Raw genomic sequence first — 15,452 nt, 5'->3', positions numbered from 1 at the left:
GGCTGGCCATCCTCCAAAGTAGTCTTGAGTATGACAGCTTACCAGAAAGCAGGAGCTACTGTTTAACACATATTACCAGAAATGCCAGAATTCAAAGCACAAGAAGTTCCTAAATGACAGCAAAGTTTGGTTTGTTTGCTTGCTTTTGTTTAAGGTAGAACAGAACTCCACTAGCCTAGGAATTTTAGCCTGTATTAGTCATCATGGGTTACTCGGTGAGAAGAAAGTAGAAGGAGCATACAGAGGTCCTGAGCATGCAAGGTGCACAAGAGAGCACCTGCAGAGCTCTAGCATAGAAGCTGTTTAATAAAGCAGGAATTGTTACTATCAAAATACACAAAACCAGTTGAAGTTATTCTTTAATAGGTATTTGCAGGAGCAATATAAGCTATAGAGATCAGTGTACTGTCAAACCACATGCTGAAGGACAGGCTCTTTGCTGTACAAACAAACATCTGGTCTTCAAAAAAACCTAACCTTATTTAAGAACATCTTGCTGGGTTAAAGAGCAGACCAAATTCATTAATTCCTGCAAGCATTAGTTCTTCTACAGCTAGTTTTGACAACTCTGCATACTAGATGTCAAGTGGTTTGCTGAGGGGAAAGAAAGGGCAAAGGCAATGGCAAAGGCACCTTAGTTTGGCTGTTACCTGTCTTCAAGTACACGTGGACCAAGAGATGACTCCATGAAGATGGAATCTTCTACAAAGTTGACGGCGTGCACCTGCTGCATAATACTGCTCTCCTCATCTGCTAACAGCATGGCCCCCAACTCATCTATGTAGGGTCTTAACCTTTTTACACACATGCACAGTTTGCAGTTCATAGCATGACTCAATGACAGCAAGTGTCTCAAATATGCTCAAACAACAAAGCCCTATCATTTTTAGCCATCTAGCCCCTGGTTCTTGTGCAGTTGTTAAAAACTTAGTGCTTGGGGAAAACCAGACACAAACAGAGTTTGTTCTTTTGAAGAGCTAAGTACAATATATGAATTTTTGTGGCTAAATGCCATCAAGGATAAAGAAAACTGCTTAAGAAACTGAATCGCTTCCCACTCCATCCCCAAAGCCTCAACTTTTACATGTCCAGAGGATACTGCAATACACCTGCACCACAGGCACAAGCCAGAGTCCCTCTGCTACTCATGCTGGAATGACTCCAACACATCAGCCCTATAACTGGCAAGATCTCATTACTGTTGATAATTCAATTCCAGGTTGCATTTTATCCCTCACACACGGTGGATTTTCACTAACCCCCCTTGTTTTGAGCTCTGTAAATTCTAAACCTTATCTGTGTATGGAAAATAACTCACTTGTGTGTAACATGATTTCAACCGATTGTGACAAATTCTGTTGGGTAACTAACAACTCTCAAGTTTAATTTGGTTAATTCAAATGCCCAACTACTTGTATAATTTAAAAGCCATCCCTTTAAATGTGCAAATTACTGTTTAAAATGCAAATGAATGCTTTTGCACTGCCTCATAAAGCACTATCACATCTAGATTTTTTGATTCCTATCTATAATTTGCCTCATTTTGACTTTTGTACAGGTCTATATTTAATAGTTTGCAAGAAACTTGCATGTTTCATCCTTTTAAAAGCAGTTAATACATTCTCAGTCATGACAAAATCCCCCTTTTGTGTTTAAAGGGAGAGTAAATTGACTCTGATCTCTTTTCTAAGTCTAACAGTAACAGACTCATTTAAATAATTGAACTAAATCAAGGCAGGGATTTCTTATAACCTCAAATCAATCTACTGAATTCAGTAAGAAATTATTGGATTCACCCCAAAAATACAAAGTCTGAAAATCCTTCCTGATATTCAGAACACTGTGGGTGTCCAATTGCTTTACACCTTTGAAAAAAACCAAAACCAACCCCTTTTTTCCACCCCCCCGAAACGTACCTAATGCTGTCATAAACTCCACTTTCACAACTTTGATTCCTAACACTGTTTAGCTGCTATTAAAGGGGGAAAAACCCCATGCTTGTCTGAAGTAAGTAAAGAGGATCAATGTTTTGACTGCAGCACAGGTTTTCTGACATAAAGGTGGTGACCATAATGCAGAAAAACTTCTCCATGCATCCTGAAAACCTCTACCTTTTCAATAAATAATGTTCAGATTTTATCTCAGTGTAGTTGTGTTTATGAAACTAAATTTAACCAGTGGTAGAAACTGTTCCTACCTTGCTAGTAAGAGAGTAACTCTGAATTGCAAAAATTCTCTCCAAGGGTAGAACATCCACACAGGAGTAGTTAGGAGGCCATAAATAAAGCTGTATTTGCAACTCTTAGTAGTAATAATAACAACTAGCTTTCAAAAGTCCCAAATTGATTGGTGTATTTAATCACACAGTTCCATGTAGATAAAGTCTAGAGATGTTACCTTTGGCAAAAAATGACATTAAAACAATCCAATTTACATGTTTTGGACAAAAGGACAGATTTTATTCAACCTACTCTTCCTAGTGAGTTAAATAATTCGCTATTTGTTGACTAGGATCTTTGAAATCTGGGCAGGCTTAAGAGGCTTTAACAACTCACAAGAAGTTTGCAACATGCAGTCCTCAAGAGGTTAGCTGAGCATGCCTGCCATGGTTACACACAAGAACTGCTGAGTTAGAGGCCAGTGCTGATGCTTTGCCCTTGTCAGCAGCGGAAGAATCTCCAGTCTGAGGAGGTTTAACCATAAAAGCCGGAAAACATTCCTGAATTAACTACAAAAGTATTTTAAAAGCACAGTGGAGAGGCCAACAGACAGTCTCATGGCTACTCACACCAAAATAAGCAGGTTCAAGCAGCCAGCAAACAGCAGAAGCCTGCTCTGACAACCAACAGGTTCCAACAGCGAAATGTAAGCAGCTGGATTCCAAAACCATCGTGTAGCATGCGCAAGCTGCTGCAGCTGCCCCCCAGGCAAATATTTTCTTCAGATGTAAACCAACTCCAGCAGTTTGAATTTTCCCCCCATGCATTAATCATTTCAAATGTGAAAAGTTCCAAGTGCATCTTATCTACAAAACAGGTAAAGAATGTAAAGAAGACATTCTATTTGCAAAGAAATCAGGGGGTGCTGCTTCAATTCCTGCTCAGTGTGGGGGCACTAAGCAGTTTAGAGTAGGAGGAAACCAGCCAAGTAGAATAGTGTTATACTGGACTGCTCTGGGGGACACCTAAGCATGGGGATAGATTTCTGCAGCCAGATTTAGTACTTTTGAAAAACAAGCATTGTACTCATAGTGACAAAAATCCTAGGTTATAGTATTAAAGCTTTCCTATTATTACAGGAAAATTCCACAGAAAAAGAACTTCAGTTCTTACACAGAACTGAAACTTGTACAAGTAGAATTGAACTTCTGTTACACATTATAAAAATCTTCAGGTGGAAGAAAACATTCTCTAAGAAGACTCCCTCCCCCTGAACACCACAATTCTCATGCACTAGAATTAGTCTGTTTGGAAATGAACTTAGCTCACAGGAAAATGCCACTACTGTACAAGCAAAAGGCAACAAGTGAATGACTGAAACCCAAGAAAGAAGAAAAACACTGAAAATCGATGCTCTCGAGTTAGAAAATAAATAAATATTCCAAGCTCGTTGGAAAAAAAAAGTTAGAATGACATAAGCAGAAACCTTGCTGCCAAAATGAGGTAAAACAATGTAGTAAAAAGAGATTAAGTGCCAGCCAGACAAATACAAATGAACACCTAAAGGAAAGAACAAATTAAAAATATAAGAATAGTAGAAGAGAGGAACAAGTCTCACACGTGCATGTGCAGTGCTGCCTGCCACAAAGAACCAACAAAGGGTGATCCTGGGTAGTTCAAACCAACAATCCCCTTCTTCCTGCACAACAAACATCTCCAACTGAACTTCCACATCTCTGAACATGCCTTTGTGGTTACCTGCAGATGCTTGGGACAGCCTCTGAAGTTTGTCATACAGAAACTGGAGGGGGGCATGGACTGGTGCTCAGCTGCACAGAGGCAATATTCTTCCTTTAATGACTAAGGTTGGAATATTCAAACACGTAAGGATGTTTTGCCTTGGTACTACTGATTAAGCATTACTTAGCAACCAATAATGCCAGACATTTCAGTTTATCTACTTACACTGTCTAAAGGTTCAGCATAGAAAGGGACCAGGAGAATGAGTACTTTTGCCCAACCACCTGACTAAATGCTAAACACTTGTAACGGCAAAATAAGAGAAGTTATATAAACTCCATCAGAAAACCTTTCTTGATTCCAACCCTTTCTCTGATCTAATGACAAATCATTAGATTAAGAACACATCTAAGGAACTGCTATGTTTAAACAAGAAAACCATCTCTCCCTTCCTCAACCTACAATTAGGAGATCTTCCCTCTTGCTCACAGATATCTTCATGAAGTTGCACTGCAGTTCATGTACTGGATGGGCAATAACCTGTGCCAAGGTGTTCAATCAGGAAACACCCATCAAGAGCTGACTAGGAAGAGAGCTGGTGAGGTCAGGTCAGCATGCTGGAAACTTGCCACCAAACCCTGTTGACTAACTGAATGGCTGTAGGCAAAGAGATTCCAACAAATCATTTTTCTATTCTGTAGGCTGAGTGGAAAAGTCTGAGGAATTCCCCTCAGCAGACAAACTTTTTCAGGCTGTAGTTGATTGCTGTGCTTATGCCACACTATCTAGTGACAAGCTGTGGAATGGCAACATCCCAAGACTTCTTCTAAAAAGATTTTAGTATCTTGAGTCCTTGACAGTACTTCAGAGGAACCAAGTGCAACATCTAATGCAGGACTCCAAAAAAACCCCACCATAACCTACAAGAGGAACAAGCCACGACAGAATGTAGCAACCCAAAACCATTCCAAAAAACGAGGATGTGTTATAGAGGTGATTTCAGCCTCAATAACAGGGTTGGGATTTTACTAGTAGTGACTGCTAAATGAAGTTTTAGAGCAACAATATACGAAGAGATTGCTGTTTCAAGGGAGTTTTGACTAAGGGATTACTGCTGTAGAGAGATGCAGCACAAGCAGGCTCACTGATACTCAGTCTTTTCCTAAGTAAATGATTTTCACCCTTCTCTGAACTCTCTCTGGTTAACACTTTTATCCTGGATAAGGTGGTGCTTCACAGAGTGGCTCTGGACTGTAGGTAGGTGTATCAGCAGGTCTCTTATGTGTGTGTAACCTGCATTTAAAGGAGACAGCCACTTTTATGTGGAGCAGTGACATCTGAAAGCAGTAAGAAGTAATAACATACCTGGACCAGCAGCCTGTCAGGATATTCTAACCATGGCCATCAAATAAACACATTTATCATAGTTGCCTCCAAGAATCACATTTATCATAGTTGCCTTCAAGAAGGTTATAAAGGATGGAGCCACTGCACTATGAAATTGTTTGGTTTGAACTCCCATTTGGTGAGGTGAGATGAAAAGTGCTGAGGTGTTAGTAAATCATGTGTGTCAGAAGCTGCCTGCAGCACACACAAGACAAGGTACAGCACCGTTTTCAATGCTGAAAACCAGTTCTCCCTCTTCACCAATTGCTTTTTCCAAAGTGTCTGCATTTAACTATCCTGACACATTGTGCTTCAGCCAGAGAGGAACTGGGTGTTAAAAGCTCTAGATTTTATTTTACACAAAATAGCCACTCTGAGCAAACCAAGCACAGCACACACACTGAAATTCTATAAACTCCCAAATATCAAACAACTAGCAAATAAAAATAGATAATATGTTATACAATGCTGCTAGAGTCAGGGTGTGCTTTTAAAGAAAAATATTTGTGCCACTGCAATGTAAGAGGCTCTGATCAATACTAAACAAACCTATAATGTCTTAAGTGAGCCACATTACACAGATTTACAGACACTACTTCATGGCCATCACCAGCTCCCTAAAAAACGCAGTCCTAATTTCTCCACAGCATTTGTGTAACCACTGATTGCCTGAATCAACTCCCAAACTGGTCACGTTTCAAAGAAATCACTGGACTACGCTCAAAAGACCAAAGGCACCTTCAAGTTAAACAAAGTTTGACATTTTCATGACAATTATTAGATCAAGCATCTGCCTATTTAGTGGCTATGGAGTGAAAAACCTGACGTGCATATGGTTACCAATTGCTTTTTCAGAAAACCTTCATTTTTTCAAAGCACACCTGGTACCTAGTAAATAAAGTTAAGGACCTGTTAAGAACTGCAGTGAAGAGTTTGTTCTTTACAGATTGCAGCAAGTCTGAGTTGAGGAAGTTCTGACAGATGCAAAATGTACACCTGTTGCAGGCGCACATACAGCGTAACCGGGCATGGCTGCGAAAACACACAGAAGGACAGGAGTTGAAATCTTGCTCATAAAAATCAGGTGCACATTAGGACTGTGCCACAACCAAGAGAGATTTAGGAATAAAAAGGGTACATTTGAATGAGTAAGGAGTGGAGAAAAAAATACACTGGGGAAGCAAGGGTATAACTACAGCTGTGCAGAGTTTCGAGCTCGGACGTTCCACGTGTTGGGCGCTTTGGCGTTCCCACCACACACAGATCTGAACAGCAAAGCACAAAGTGTGAAGGAAAATGTTGGCTGAATTTGTTTCGGTTTGGATGGCAAGCATCTAAAGGCTTCAGAGGATGTCTGCACAGCAATAGGTAACACCCCTTTTTCAAAGGAAAGTAAGCAACATTTTCTATCACTGGGAATGCACACAGGACAATGTGACAGGAACCTCTACCTCTCCCACCCTACCAAAGGCACATGCTTGAAAACTGAAGGAGAAGCAGGAATATTGATGACAAGACATTGGGTCAGTGCTACACTTTAGTGGCTTCCCAGTATTCCAGTGCTACAAAATAAACACAAGGGAACAAAACCAAAACAAAAGCTTTACAAATCTAATTCAATAAATTCACTATTAAAAAAAAACAAATAATAATTTAAAAAATCCTCTTATTTTGGGTGAAAGTGACATTAGTTCTATATAATTTAAGGCAAATGTCAGCTGTCATACTAGACTCCATCTGCTGTAATATTTATGTGGTTCAACACCATATTAAAAGCTCCACCCACCAAAAAAGGAGATGCAAAGTGAGCTTAGCAACAGTGAGAGGTGTAGTGAAGAACGTGAGCTTAGTTATCTTCTATCTGAAGCTCAAAAGATGTTTATAGGAATTCTATTTTAAAAATCTAAGATCTATTAATGAACTGCAGCAGAGTGATGAACACCCAGCAGATAAAACCAAAGCTTTGAGCTTGGGTGAACTGCTGTTCACTAAAGAGTGAACTTGTAATTAACTTGTCAGTTTACTTGTAATTAATTGTCAAGCTGAGCTGTTAACAAGGATTGCAGTACAGCTTATTCACAAGCATCCCCAAAATACCAAGATTATTTGAACACTGCCATATTGAGCTGTGCACCTACAGTAAGGACGGCACAGAACCCTACATATCCATTGCAATTTGCAGCAGGAGCCGGATGAAGGAGAGCAGCCTTCAAAAAACACCTGAGCCCCAACAGCTGACACTGAGTGGATGCTGCATATACATCAACTTTGTCCCTTTGAAATCATCTGAAGCTTCTCCTCAAGTCACTTTGGTCTCTCTGTTGCTCAAGCTCTGTGAGGCAGCTCCATCCTGGTGGCTAACGATGCCATGCAGTGGTGTTGTGCATGACCCATGCAAGAGGGCAGCGAGAGCAGCTCTGGTACTTACGGATACATCGCCATGGTTGTCAGCTTAACAAAGATATCCTTGCTCGGCACATCCACTGTATTGCATGTAAAGGCTTGAGGTGGAGGCATTTTGTGTTTTTTGCAGAATTCAGCAGGAGAAATACTATATTCCTGTCTGACCTCATGCAAGTCAGACTTTGCAGCTACCACTAAGCATGGTATTCTGCTGTCCATGAAGTGCTGCTGCAAATGGAAAGGAGAAAAAAAGTGAAAGCAACAGCATAGGAAACATGCACAGATTGCACCAGGTTGGAAGAGACCCTCAAAAGTCATCTTGTCCAAACCCCCTGCAGTAAGAAGGGACACCTGCAACTAGAACAGGCTGCCCAGGACTACATCAAGTCTTATCTTGAATGTCTCCAGGGACAGGGCCTCTACCACATCCCTGGGCAACCTGTTACCAGTATTTCACCACTCTCATTGTGCAGAGCTTCCTCCTAATGTCCAACCTAAATCTATACTGCTCCAGTTTCAAACCATTGCCACTCGTATCCTATCTTTACAAGCCCTCCTAAACAGTCCTTCCCCAGCCTTCCTGTAGGTTTCCTTCAGATATTGAGATGCAGTTAAAAGGTCTCTCCAGAGTCTTCTGTTCTCCAGGCTGAACCCAGGGATTCAGCCTGGCACAGTCCAAGCCAAACTGCTTGCAGCAGCGTAAAGATAAATCCATTGTACTAATGTGAGGCATTTGTAGAAGCAGAATATTTTAGATAAATAGATGTATGAGTAACACACCTGCATTTTTAAGTTATCAGGCACATATAAGCAACACTAGTAAAGAATGTCTTTTAAAGGCTGAGTATAGCACCAGTAAGTGACACTGAATGCTTAGCCAGTGAAAAGATCTATAAATGTACAGGTTTGATTATATAAACTACACAAACCTTAAAAATCCTGGCACAGTACTCAAAGGACTTAGGGTTACTGACATCATATACCAGGCAGACAGCATCACATACGGTCTCAGTATCAGTTAAAAATTCAGAGTCGCTGACATCATGTAGCTGGAAAAAACCCAAAAAGATGGTCAGAGAGGGAGGAAAGCTTTGCTGCTATGCAGTTAAAAGGAAATGCGTAACTTTCTTTTCCCCCACTATATTTTGGCTCATTTTTACATACCCGTAGAACTAACGGGAGAGACAGTAGGCAGAACTAATGAAATAAATAGTAGGAATTTACCACACAGCCAACCTATGTGATCTGTTAAAATCACATCTGCAGGCAATCACCACCTCATCACAAAAAATGACATGAACACAAAGTCTTTAGACTCCCATAGAAACTGGTGTGCATCCTACAGAGGAAAACCATGGAACTGAGGTCTTGGAAAACAAAGAAAGATGCCACATTATCAAGAAGGAAAATCAAAGTGGAATGAGCTTTAAAGAAGAGTATTTCACCCACCGCAGATTAACTTCAGCCCACCCTACGAGACAGATTCTTCATTACTGATAACTTTTCATATGTTACAACTTGATGCCCTGCAGCATAAATGCAGTGGTCTGGGTTCTGTACAATTTAGGTCAAGCCTTCAAAAATAACAAGTCCTGAACAGCTTCAGTTTAAATGATTAGCAATATGTAAAACCAGAAGATATTTGAGCTGGAAAAGGATCAAAGGGGAATCCACATTTATGAAAAGGAGACAATTAAACCAGGAATTTGTTTGCATAAGGCTTTGGATAATTCACTGAATTTTAAGAGTAACCAGTCACATGCAATCAATAATGAGGCAACCTTACCAGCAAGTATTTTTCCTGTCCATACACATAGACTGTATTAATGGCATAGTAAGATTTGTGTTCTGCACGGATTTGCCTCTGCCTCTGAAAATGCAGAATTCCATGTTAGACCACAGCAATTTCCTCATATATGTTACATTTGAGCAGCTCAATTTATTAATGAATGAAATATACAATAATCTGTGGTTTACTCTGCAAGTAAATGCAAAGCTCTGATCCGAGATGTAGTTACTGCACTCAGTAGACATTTGCCTATTTGCTAAACAACTAAATGCCCCCTCCCCAATAATTCTCTATCCCCTCATAGAACTCTGCAAAACTCAGTAATAATCTGCCAAGATCTAAGATAATTTTGGTTTGCTTTTTAACCTTAACTTACAGGTGAATACAAGGAAAAGGTTTCTTACCATTAGATTTCTTCCAAGAAGAGCCTGAAGAACTCCACTTTTCCCACAGCCTTTCATTCCAACAACATTGCATCGGAAAACATTCCTCTGTGTCTGTTTTTTTTGGAGGTCTATCTTTTTGTCTCTTGTTACTTTGGAAAACAAACACAAATGTTTTTCAGAAGATGCAGATGCATGTAGGTGAAAATATGAAATAGTTTTCCACTTACACTAAAATGCACACAAACCAATCCAAAAAACCAAATCAAAGGCCTGCCATAAGCAGAAATTAAGAGTAAGTGAAACAAGAAAGACCATTTGTTGAAACCATTTACTCTTCAGAATTAGGAATTTAAACTTAGACATCTACTCAAGTGGTACCAAATTCATTTTTTGTTTTATTACCTGTAATTGCTGATGCTTGAGATTCTTGTTCTGCAAGTATTGAGTAGCCTAAATAACCCAGGTACTCCAGGCAGCGCTGTACATCTAAGTATGTGGTTAGTCTGGCAGAGGGGACAAAAAGAAGTTTCTTAATTGTTAGCATTTTTACAGTACTGAAACAGGCATGAGACTGACATGACAGAAGGATTCCTGGCCCTGTGTAGTACCGAAGGACAAAACACTCTGAAGGAAGATGGTGGCAACTTTTCTAGTCTTTATAGCCAGCAGAACACCATGAAAGCAGCAGTGCCTGAGCTCTAGCAACCTACATATTTTTTTTTCCACAGCAAACAATGTTTTCCTAATTTTCTGTATTTTCAATAGGGAAATTATCTGATTATAGATTATCACTGTTCATAACACCTCTAAAGAGTACAACTACAAATATTTTGACAAGTTTCAGGAAGATTTCCACAATCTGAAGAGACACCAAATGCTAAACAGGTTATCACAGCTGTTTGAGGATGTCTATAAAAAGGTGACTGCTTGGGTCAATGTTCAACTATTTAAAATCTAGTAGAAAGACTGGAAGTTTAAGAATTTACTAAGACATCATCATATTCAGAGTTCTCAGCTAACAAATGGAACCCATTACACTTACGTCCACTGAGAGAGAAACCCTTGGTAGGTAATCCAGCCCCTCTCATTTGTACAAACAGTGTTGTTAACATCTGGTCCCCAGGGCATGTAAGGGAAGACTTTGAACAAATCTTTCAATTCATCTGGAGACAAAGCACAGTCTCTGTCCTGAAAACAAAGAGAGGATACCAGGTATGCATCACTTCACTCATGTCTGTTTTAAACTGATGCCTTCTTGCAGTATACCTGGGCTGGAACAACCCTCATGATTATCAATACAGGCTGGGGGATGAGATGATAGAAAGCAGCCTGGCAGAAAAGGACTTGGGGGTGCTGGTGGATGAGAAGCTGGACATGAGCCAACCATGGGCACTTGCAGCTTAGAGTACAAATGACAGCCTGGGCTGCATCAAAATCAGTGTGTCCAGCAGGTCAAGAGAGGTGATTCTGTCCCTCTGCTCTGGGGCCAGCTCTGGGGCCCTCAACAGAGGAAGGACATAGACCTGATGGAGCAGGTCCAGAGGAGAAACACTTCTGCTATGAGGACAGGCTGAGGGAGCTGGAGTTGTTCAGCCTGGAGAAGGCTCTGGGGAGACCTAACAGCAGCCTGCCAATACCTGAAGGGGCCTACAAGAAGGAGGGCCTACAGAGGGACTGTTTGCAAAGGCCTGGAATGATAGGATGAGGGGCAACGGTTTGAAATTAGAGAAGATTTAGATTGGATGTTAGGAACAAGTACTGCACCAGGAGGGTGCTGAACACTAGAACAGGTTGCCCAGGGAGGCAGCTAAGGCATCATCCCTGGAGATATTCAAAGTCAGGCTCAACAAGGCTCTGAGCAACCTGATCTAGTGGCAGATGTCCCTGCTCACTGCAGGAGATTTGACTAGATCACCTTTGGAGGTCCCTTCCCACCCAAACCATTCTATGATTCTACAATTATAAGATTCAATAAACTGGCTCTAAGAAACTCAGCTGCTTTCTTTCTAATCAGTGTTCTGTCCTTGTTTTTAAGTAAGAGTAAATATATCAGCTAGTGAAAAAACACGTTTGCTATCACAACTTCAACTTCCAGCTCTCCTTCTAGACAAATATAAACAGCAGTCTGGTTCTGACAGCATAACTTAAGCCAGAGAGATTCTGAATAACAGAATGACAGAAATCACACTTGCAAAGAAAATTCATAGCAAAGTAAGGCTCTTAAGTCTAAGGGCACAGACAGACTTAAAAAGCTTACCAAATCGTGTTTATCAAAAATACTTTGAAGAAACAAGTATGCATGGTGATTTAATTCTGTGGTGCAGTCTGGGGGAATTTTTAACCTGTTTGTTGAAAACAAAAACAAATACAAGACATGTTCAGCATTATGAAATACTAAAACTCAAAATGCAGACTTTTGGAATTACAACCTTTGGTATCTGATCTTTGCATTTAGCTTTAATAATTTATCTTTAAAGAGATCAAAGAGGTATTTATTATTAGGATATATTTACTGTACTGTCACGGAATCTAATCAGGTTTTTGCTTGGTTGTTTGGTTTCTGTGTTTTGATTTTTATTAGCAGAAAATTATGTAGCTACATTTTGAAAAGAAGCTGCAGAGTTGGTCATCTCTTCACTTTTTAATTGGGAGATTTGCAAAGGATCTCAAGTGCTATGAAATAACTGGCAAATTAGAGACTGCTTTTTAAATTTGTTGCCACATAGAATAATAAACTGCTCATATTCATGTCCTAGGTTTGTACTGGGAGTCTCTTCTGCCACCTCTCTTACAGAGACAGCAGTGCATGGTTTGGTGCAAGAGACAATTCTTCCTGATTTTCAGTCACATGAAGATTTTGGCTGCTTGGTCATAAACTAATGGAAACATTTGATGTAACAATGTGTTAAATAAACATATTACAACAACCTTTTCCTCCTGGCAAAGCAGAAGGCAGCATAAAATAAATGCACGCAAGTTAAAGACAGCTGAAATAAGTGACACTTACGGGGGAAATAAGTATTCTGGTGTAAGCTCTAAGTCATCATCGTAGCCAAAGCGACGCAGAACAGTCCAGGTTGTTTCGTGCCTTCCCCGCTGGATGAACAGTGTGTGTAGAAAAAGAAAACCTGAAAATCAAATGATGAAATCTTAAGGCCTTGAAGTGCTTTATCTGGCACAAGTATTTTTAATAGTATCGGAATCAGACTGAAAACAACAAAGCTTGCAATCCATGTTCAGATTTTAAACCTCCTGGCTGACACCACAGCATCATCTACACGCACTGAAGGTTCAGAAATCATCTTATTTACAGAAGCCCCCTTCAAAGAGCCACTCACTTGCTTTACTGTTGTTGTTTCCTGCTTTCAGTACTAACATTTTAGAAGAACTTAGCTGTATGAAAAGAGACAGCAATATTTTCAATGATTTAAACCAACAAGCCTTCGGAAGAAGCCTGCAGAGTGGTCTCATGGAAGATTGCCTTTGGTTTTCCCATACCAAAATCACTGGGTAAAGTTTTTGCTTAGCACTTTGCAGGCTTTAATGAATACTGAGGTTTCACTGGTTAGTAAGGCTACACCTCACCATTCCCACTCTACAATTTCTCACCAGTCCAATTACACATATAAGCTGCACAAGCAGAGCAAATACAATTGATGCTCAGAAAGAAAATGTTTTGGTTTTTTCCCTCCTTTTACTTCTGCCATCTGCTCTGAACAAATCTGTACAACTTGCTGTTAAAATGTGACAGACACCACACCTTGCTGGCAAGGGCTGCAGACAGTGAGCATAGAGACAAGATACATACTATCTAGGAGACAAGATCTTGGGAAGCAGCAGACTTTTTTGGATTCTAATCTCTGCAACAAGATGTAAGAAAGACCTTATTTTATTCACCTCCTTATTCCCCACTGTTGTAGTTTGAGCTGGGTGCCCCCCTGGTGCATTCACTTCCTGTGTCCAGAAGTCCAGCCCAGAGGGATGGACACAGGAAATTGTGTATTTCCTACCATAATTCTTTGCACCACTATAAGATCCAGTGCGGAGTCTGGCACTTCCTCTTTCCTTCCCTCTCCGAGACTTGGTAACTGGGGGAGAGATCTCCCGGCCATGGGCCTGATTAGGCCCAAGGCCACAGGGGGATGGGCAGTCTCAGGCCTGGCCAGCTGAGACTAGCCCAGCAGAGGGAGGGGGAAGAGGGAGCCCTGGGGGTTTTGCATGCACCCTCAGGTGGGGATGGGATCTTTCTTTGTCACTGCGCTTTGAGTTTTCTGTAACATTCACTGCTTTCTATTTAAACTTTCATCACTTTTGCAATCCGTTTGTCTGAGTCGTTATTTCTGCCTGTGGTGGGGAGGGGACCTGCCCCAACCCATTACACCCACTTTCATCACCCTTTGACATCACAGAGCACCCAGCTATTGTAGTCTAAAAGAATTAAAAGAGATCACCTTCCCAAAGACAAGCTCTTTCATGTAAGAATGACTATCAACTGTAGAGACACATCTTTTAAGAGTTAAATAGGGCTTACCTTTTAATGTTAATCCATTATCTGCAACTCCATCACTCACATTTTTCCTGACTACATTCTTTACATCTTCCAAGGCTTGAGGTGCCAGTGGTGTATTAAAACAAATTCTCTAATAAAACCCAAGAAGAGCATGTTAGGACCAGTGGCTGCTAAGATGGACAAACAGCATGTCCTGTATGGATTGGAGCCTTAAATGTTCTGGTAAACTAGCAAAGCACAATCCAATTTCTTGGTGGAAATTAAGGTATACAAATGTTATTTTATTTTTAAATGCAAGCCTTGGGTCTTGTACATTTTCATAATTTATTTTTGCTCTTGAACAACGATTAGAAATAAAATTGAAACCATTTCCACTATCACAGCTCCAATCTCTCATGCTGCATTTGAGACTTTTAACATTTAGCCCTAGTTGCCTTAGCATTCAGCTTACTGCTATTCCCTCAGAAACAGTCACTTGTTTTTTCTAGAATTACACAGTTCTAGTAAAAAAAAAGCAGAAGAGTTACCTGAAAGAAGTTGAGCTCTGCATCATTGAGAGTGCCATCGTTATCCTGATCAGAAATCCTGAAGATGCGAGTGAGTGCTTTAATACAGGCAGGTTTCATCTAAGGAACAAAATGAAGTTCAGTATCTTTCTAGGCTTGAACATAAAAAAAGGTTATATTGAATGACATCAGGCAGCTCAAGCACATGAAAACAAATGCTAAGCTTCATTTTACATTTTTAAAACAGAGATATTTGTATAGACATACACAAAACTAAAAAGCAGGAGGAAACTAAATCCTGACCTAGCAAATTCACATCCATAACTAAAGCAATGATTATTAGATGAGCCCCAAGTTCTTCACAGACTGAAAGTGGCACTACTTAGTTACTATAAAACCCCAACAAAACAGTTCTCCAAAGTCAGGCTTCTAGCTACAGAAAGCTCTAAAACACTACTGAATGATTTTTTTTTTCCCCTAAACATTTTCTGGTGGAGGGGGAAAAAAAAGGCCTTACAAAACTAAGTGGCTCTACAACTACAGCCTCCTCCTTCTAAACAAGCACACTGTTGC

At 40.3% G+C, this 15,452-nt stretch overlaps 1 protein-coding gene across 3 annotated transcripts in view; it reads right to left on the bottom strand.

The window, feature by feature from the left end:
* RHOT1 (ras homolog family member T1) overlaps positions 1–15,452 on the bottom strand; it is a 28,468-nt gene that overhangs the window by 1,906 nt on the left and 11,110 nt on the right. The window contains exons 9-20 of one of the 3 annotated variants that reach the window (XM_054171079.1): positions 14,901–14,999; positions 14,395–14,503; positions 12,871–12,991; positions 12,121–12,205; positions 10,906–11,051; positions 10,266–10,366; positions 9,882–10,012; positions 9,475–9,558; positions 8,618–8,737; positions 7,714–7,916; positions 6,195–6,317; positions 651–794 (exon numbers count right to left, since the gene is read on the bottom strand). In XM_054171079.1, the coding sequence (XP_054027054.1) occupies positions 651–794; positions 6,195–6,317; positions 7,714–7,916; positions 8,618–8,737; positions 9,475–9,558; positions 9,882–10,012; positions 10,266–10,366; positions 10,906–11,051; positions 12,121–12,205; positions 12,871–12,991; positions 14,395–14,503; positions 14,901–14,999 (1,466 nt within the window). The remainder of the gene's footprint in view (positions 1–650; positions 795–6,194; positions 6,318–7,713; positions 7,917–8,617; positions 8,738–9,474; positions 9,559–9,881; positions 10,013–10,265; positions 10,367–10,905; positions 11,052–12,120; positions 12,206–12,870; positions 12,992–14,394; positions 14,504–14,900; positions 15,000–15,452) is intronic. The other 2 variants (XM_054171077.1, XM_054171078.1) reach the window with 2 other exon arrangements.

The sequence above is a fragment of the Dryobates pubescens genome, chromosome 20, assembly GCF_014839835.1.
Source record: "Dryobates pubescens isolate bDryPub1 chromosome 20, bDryPub1.pri, whole genome shotgun sequence".
In the NCBI taxonomy this organism is placed as follows: Eukaryota; Metazoa; Chordata; class Aves; order Piciformes; family Picidae; genus Dryobates; species Dryobates pubescens.
This window is presented reverse-complemented; position numbering and strand designations above follow the sequence as displayed.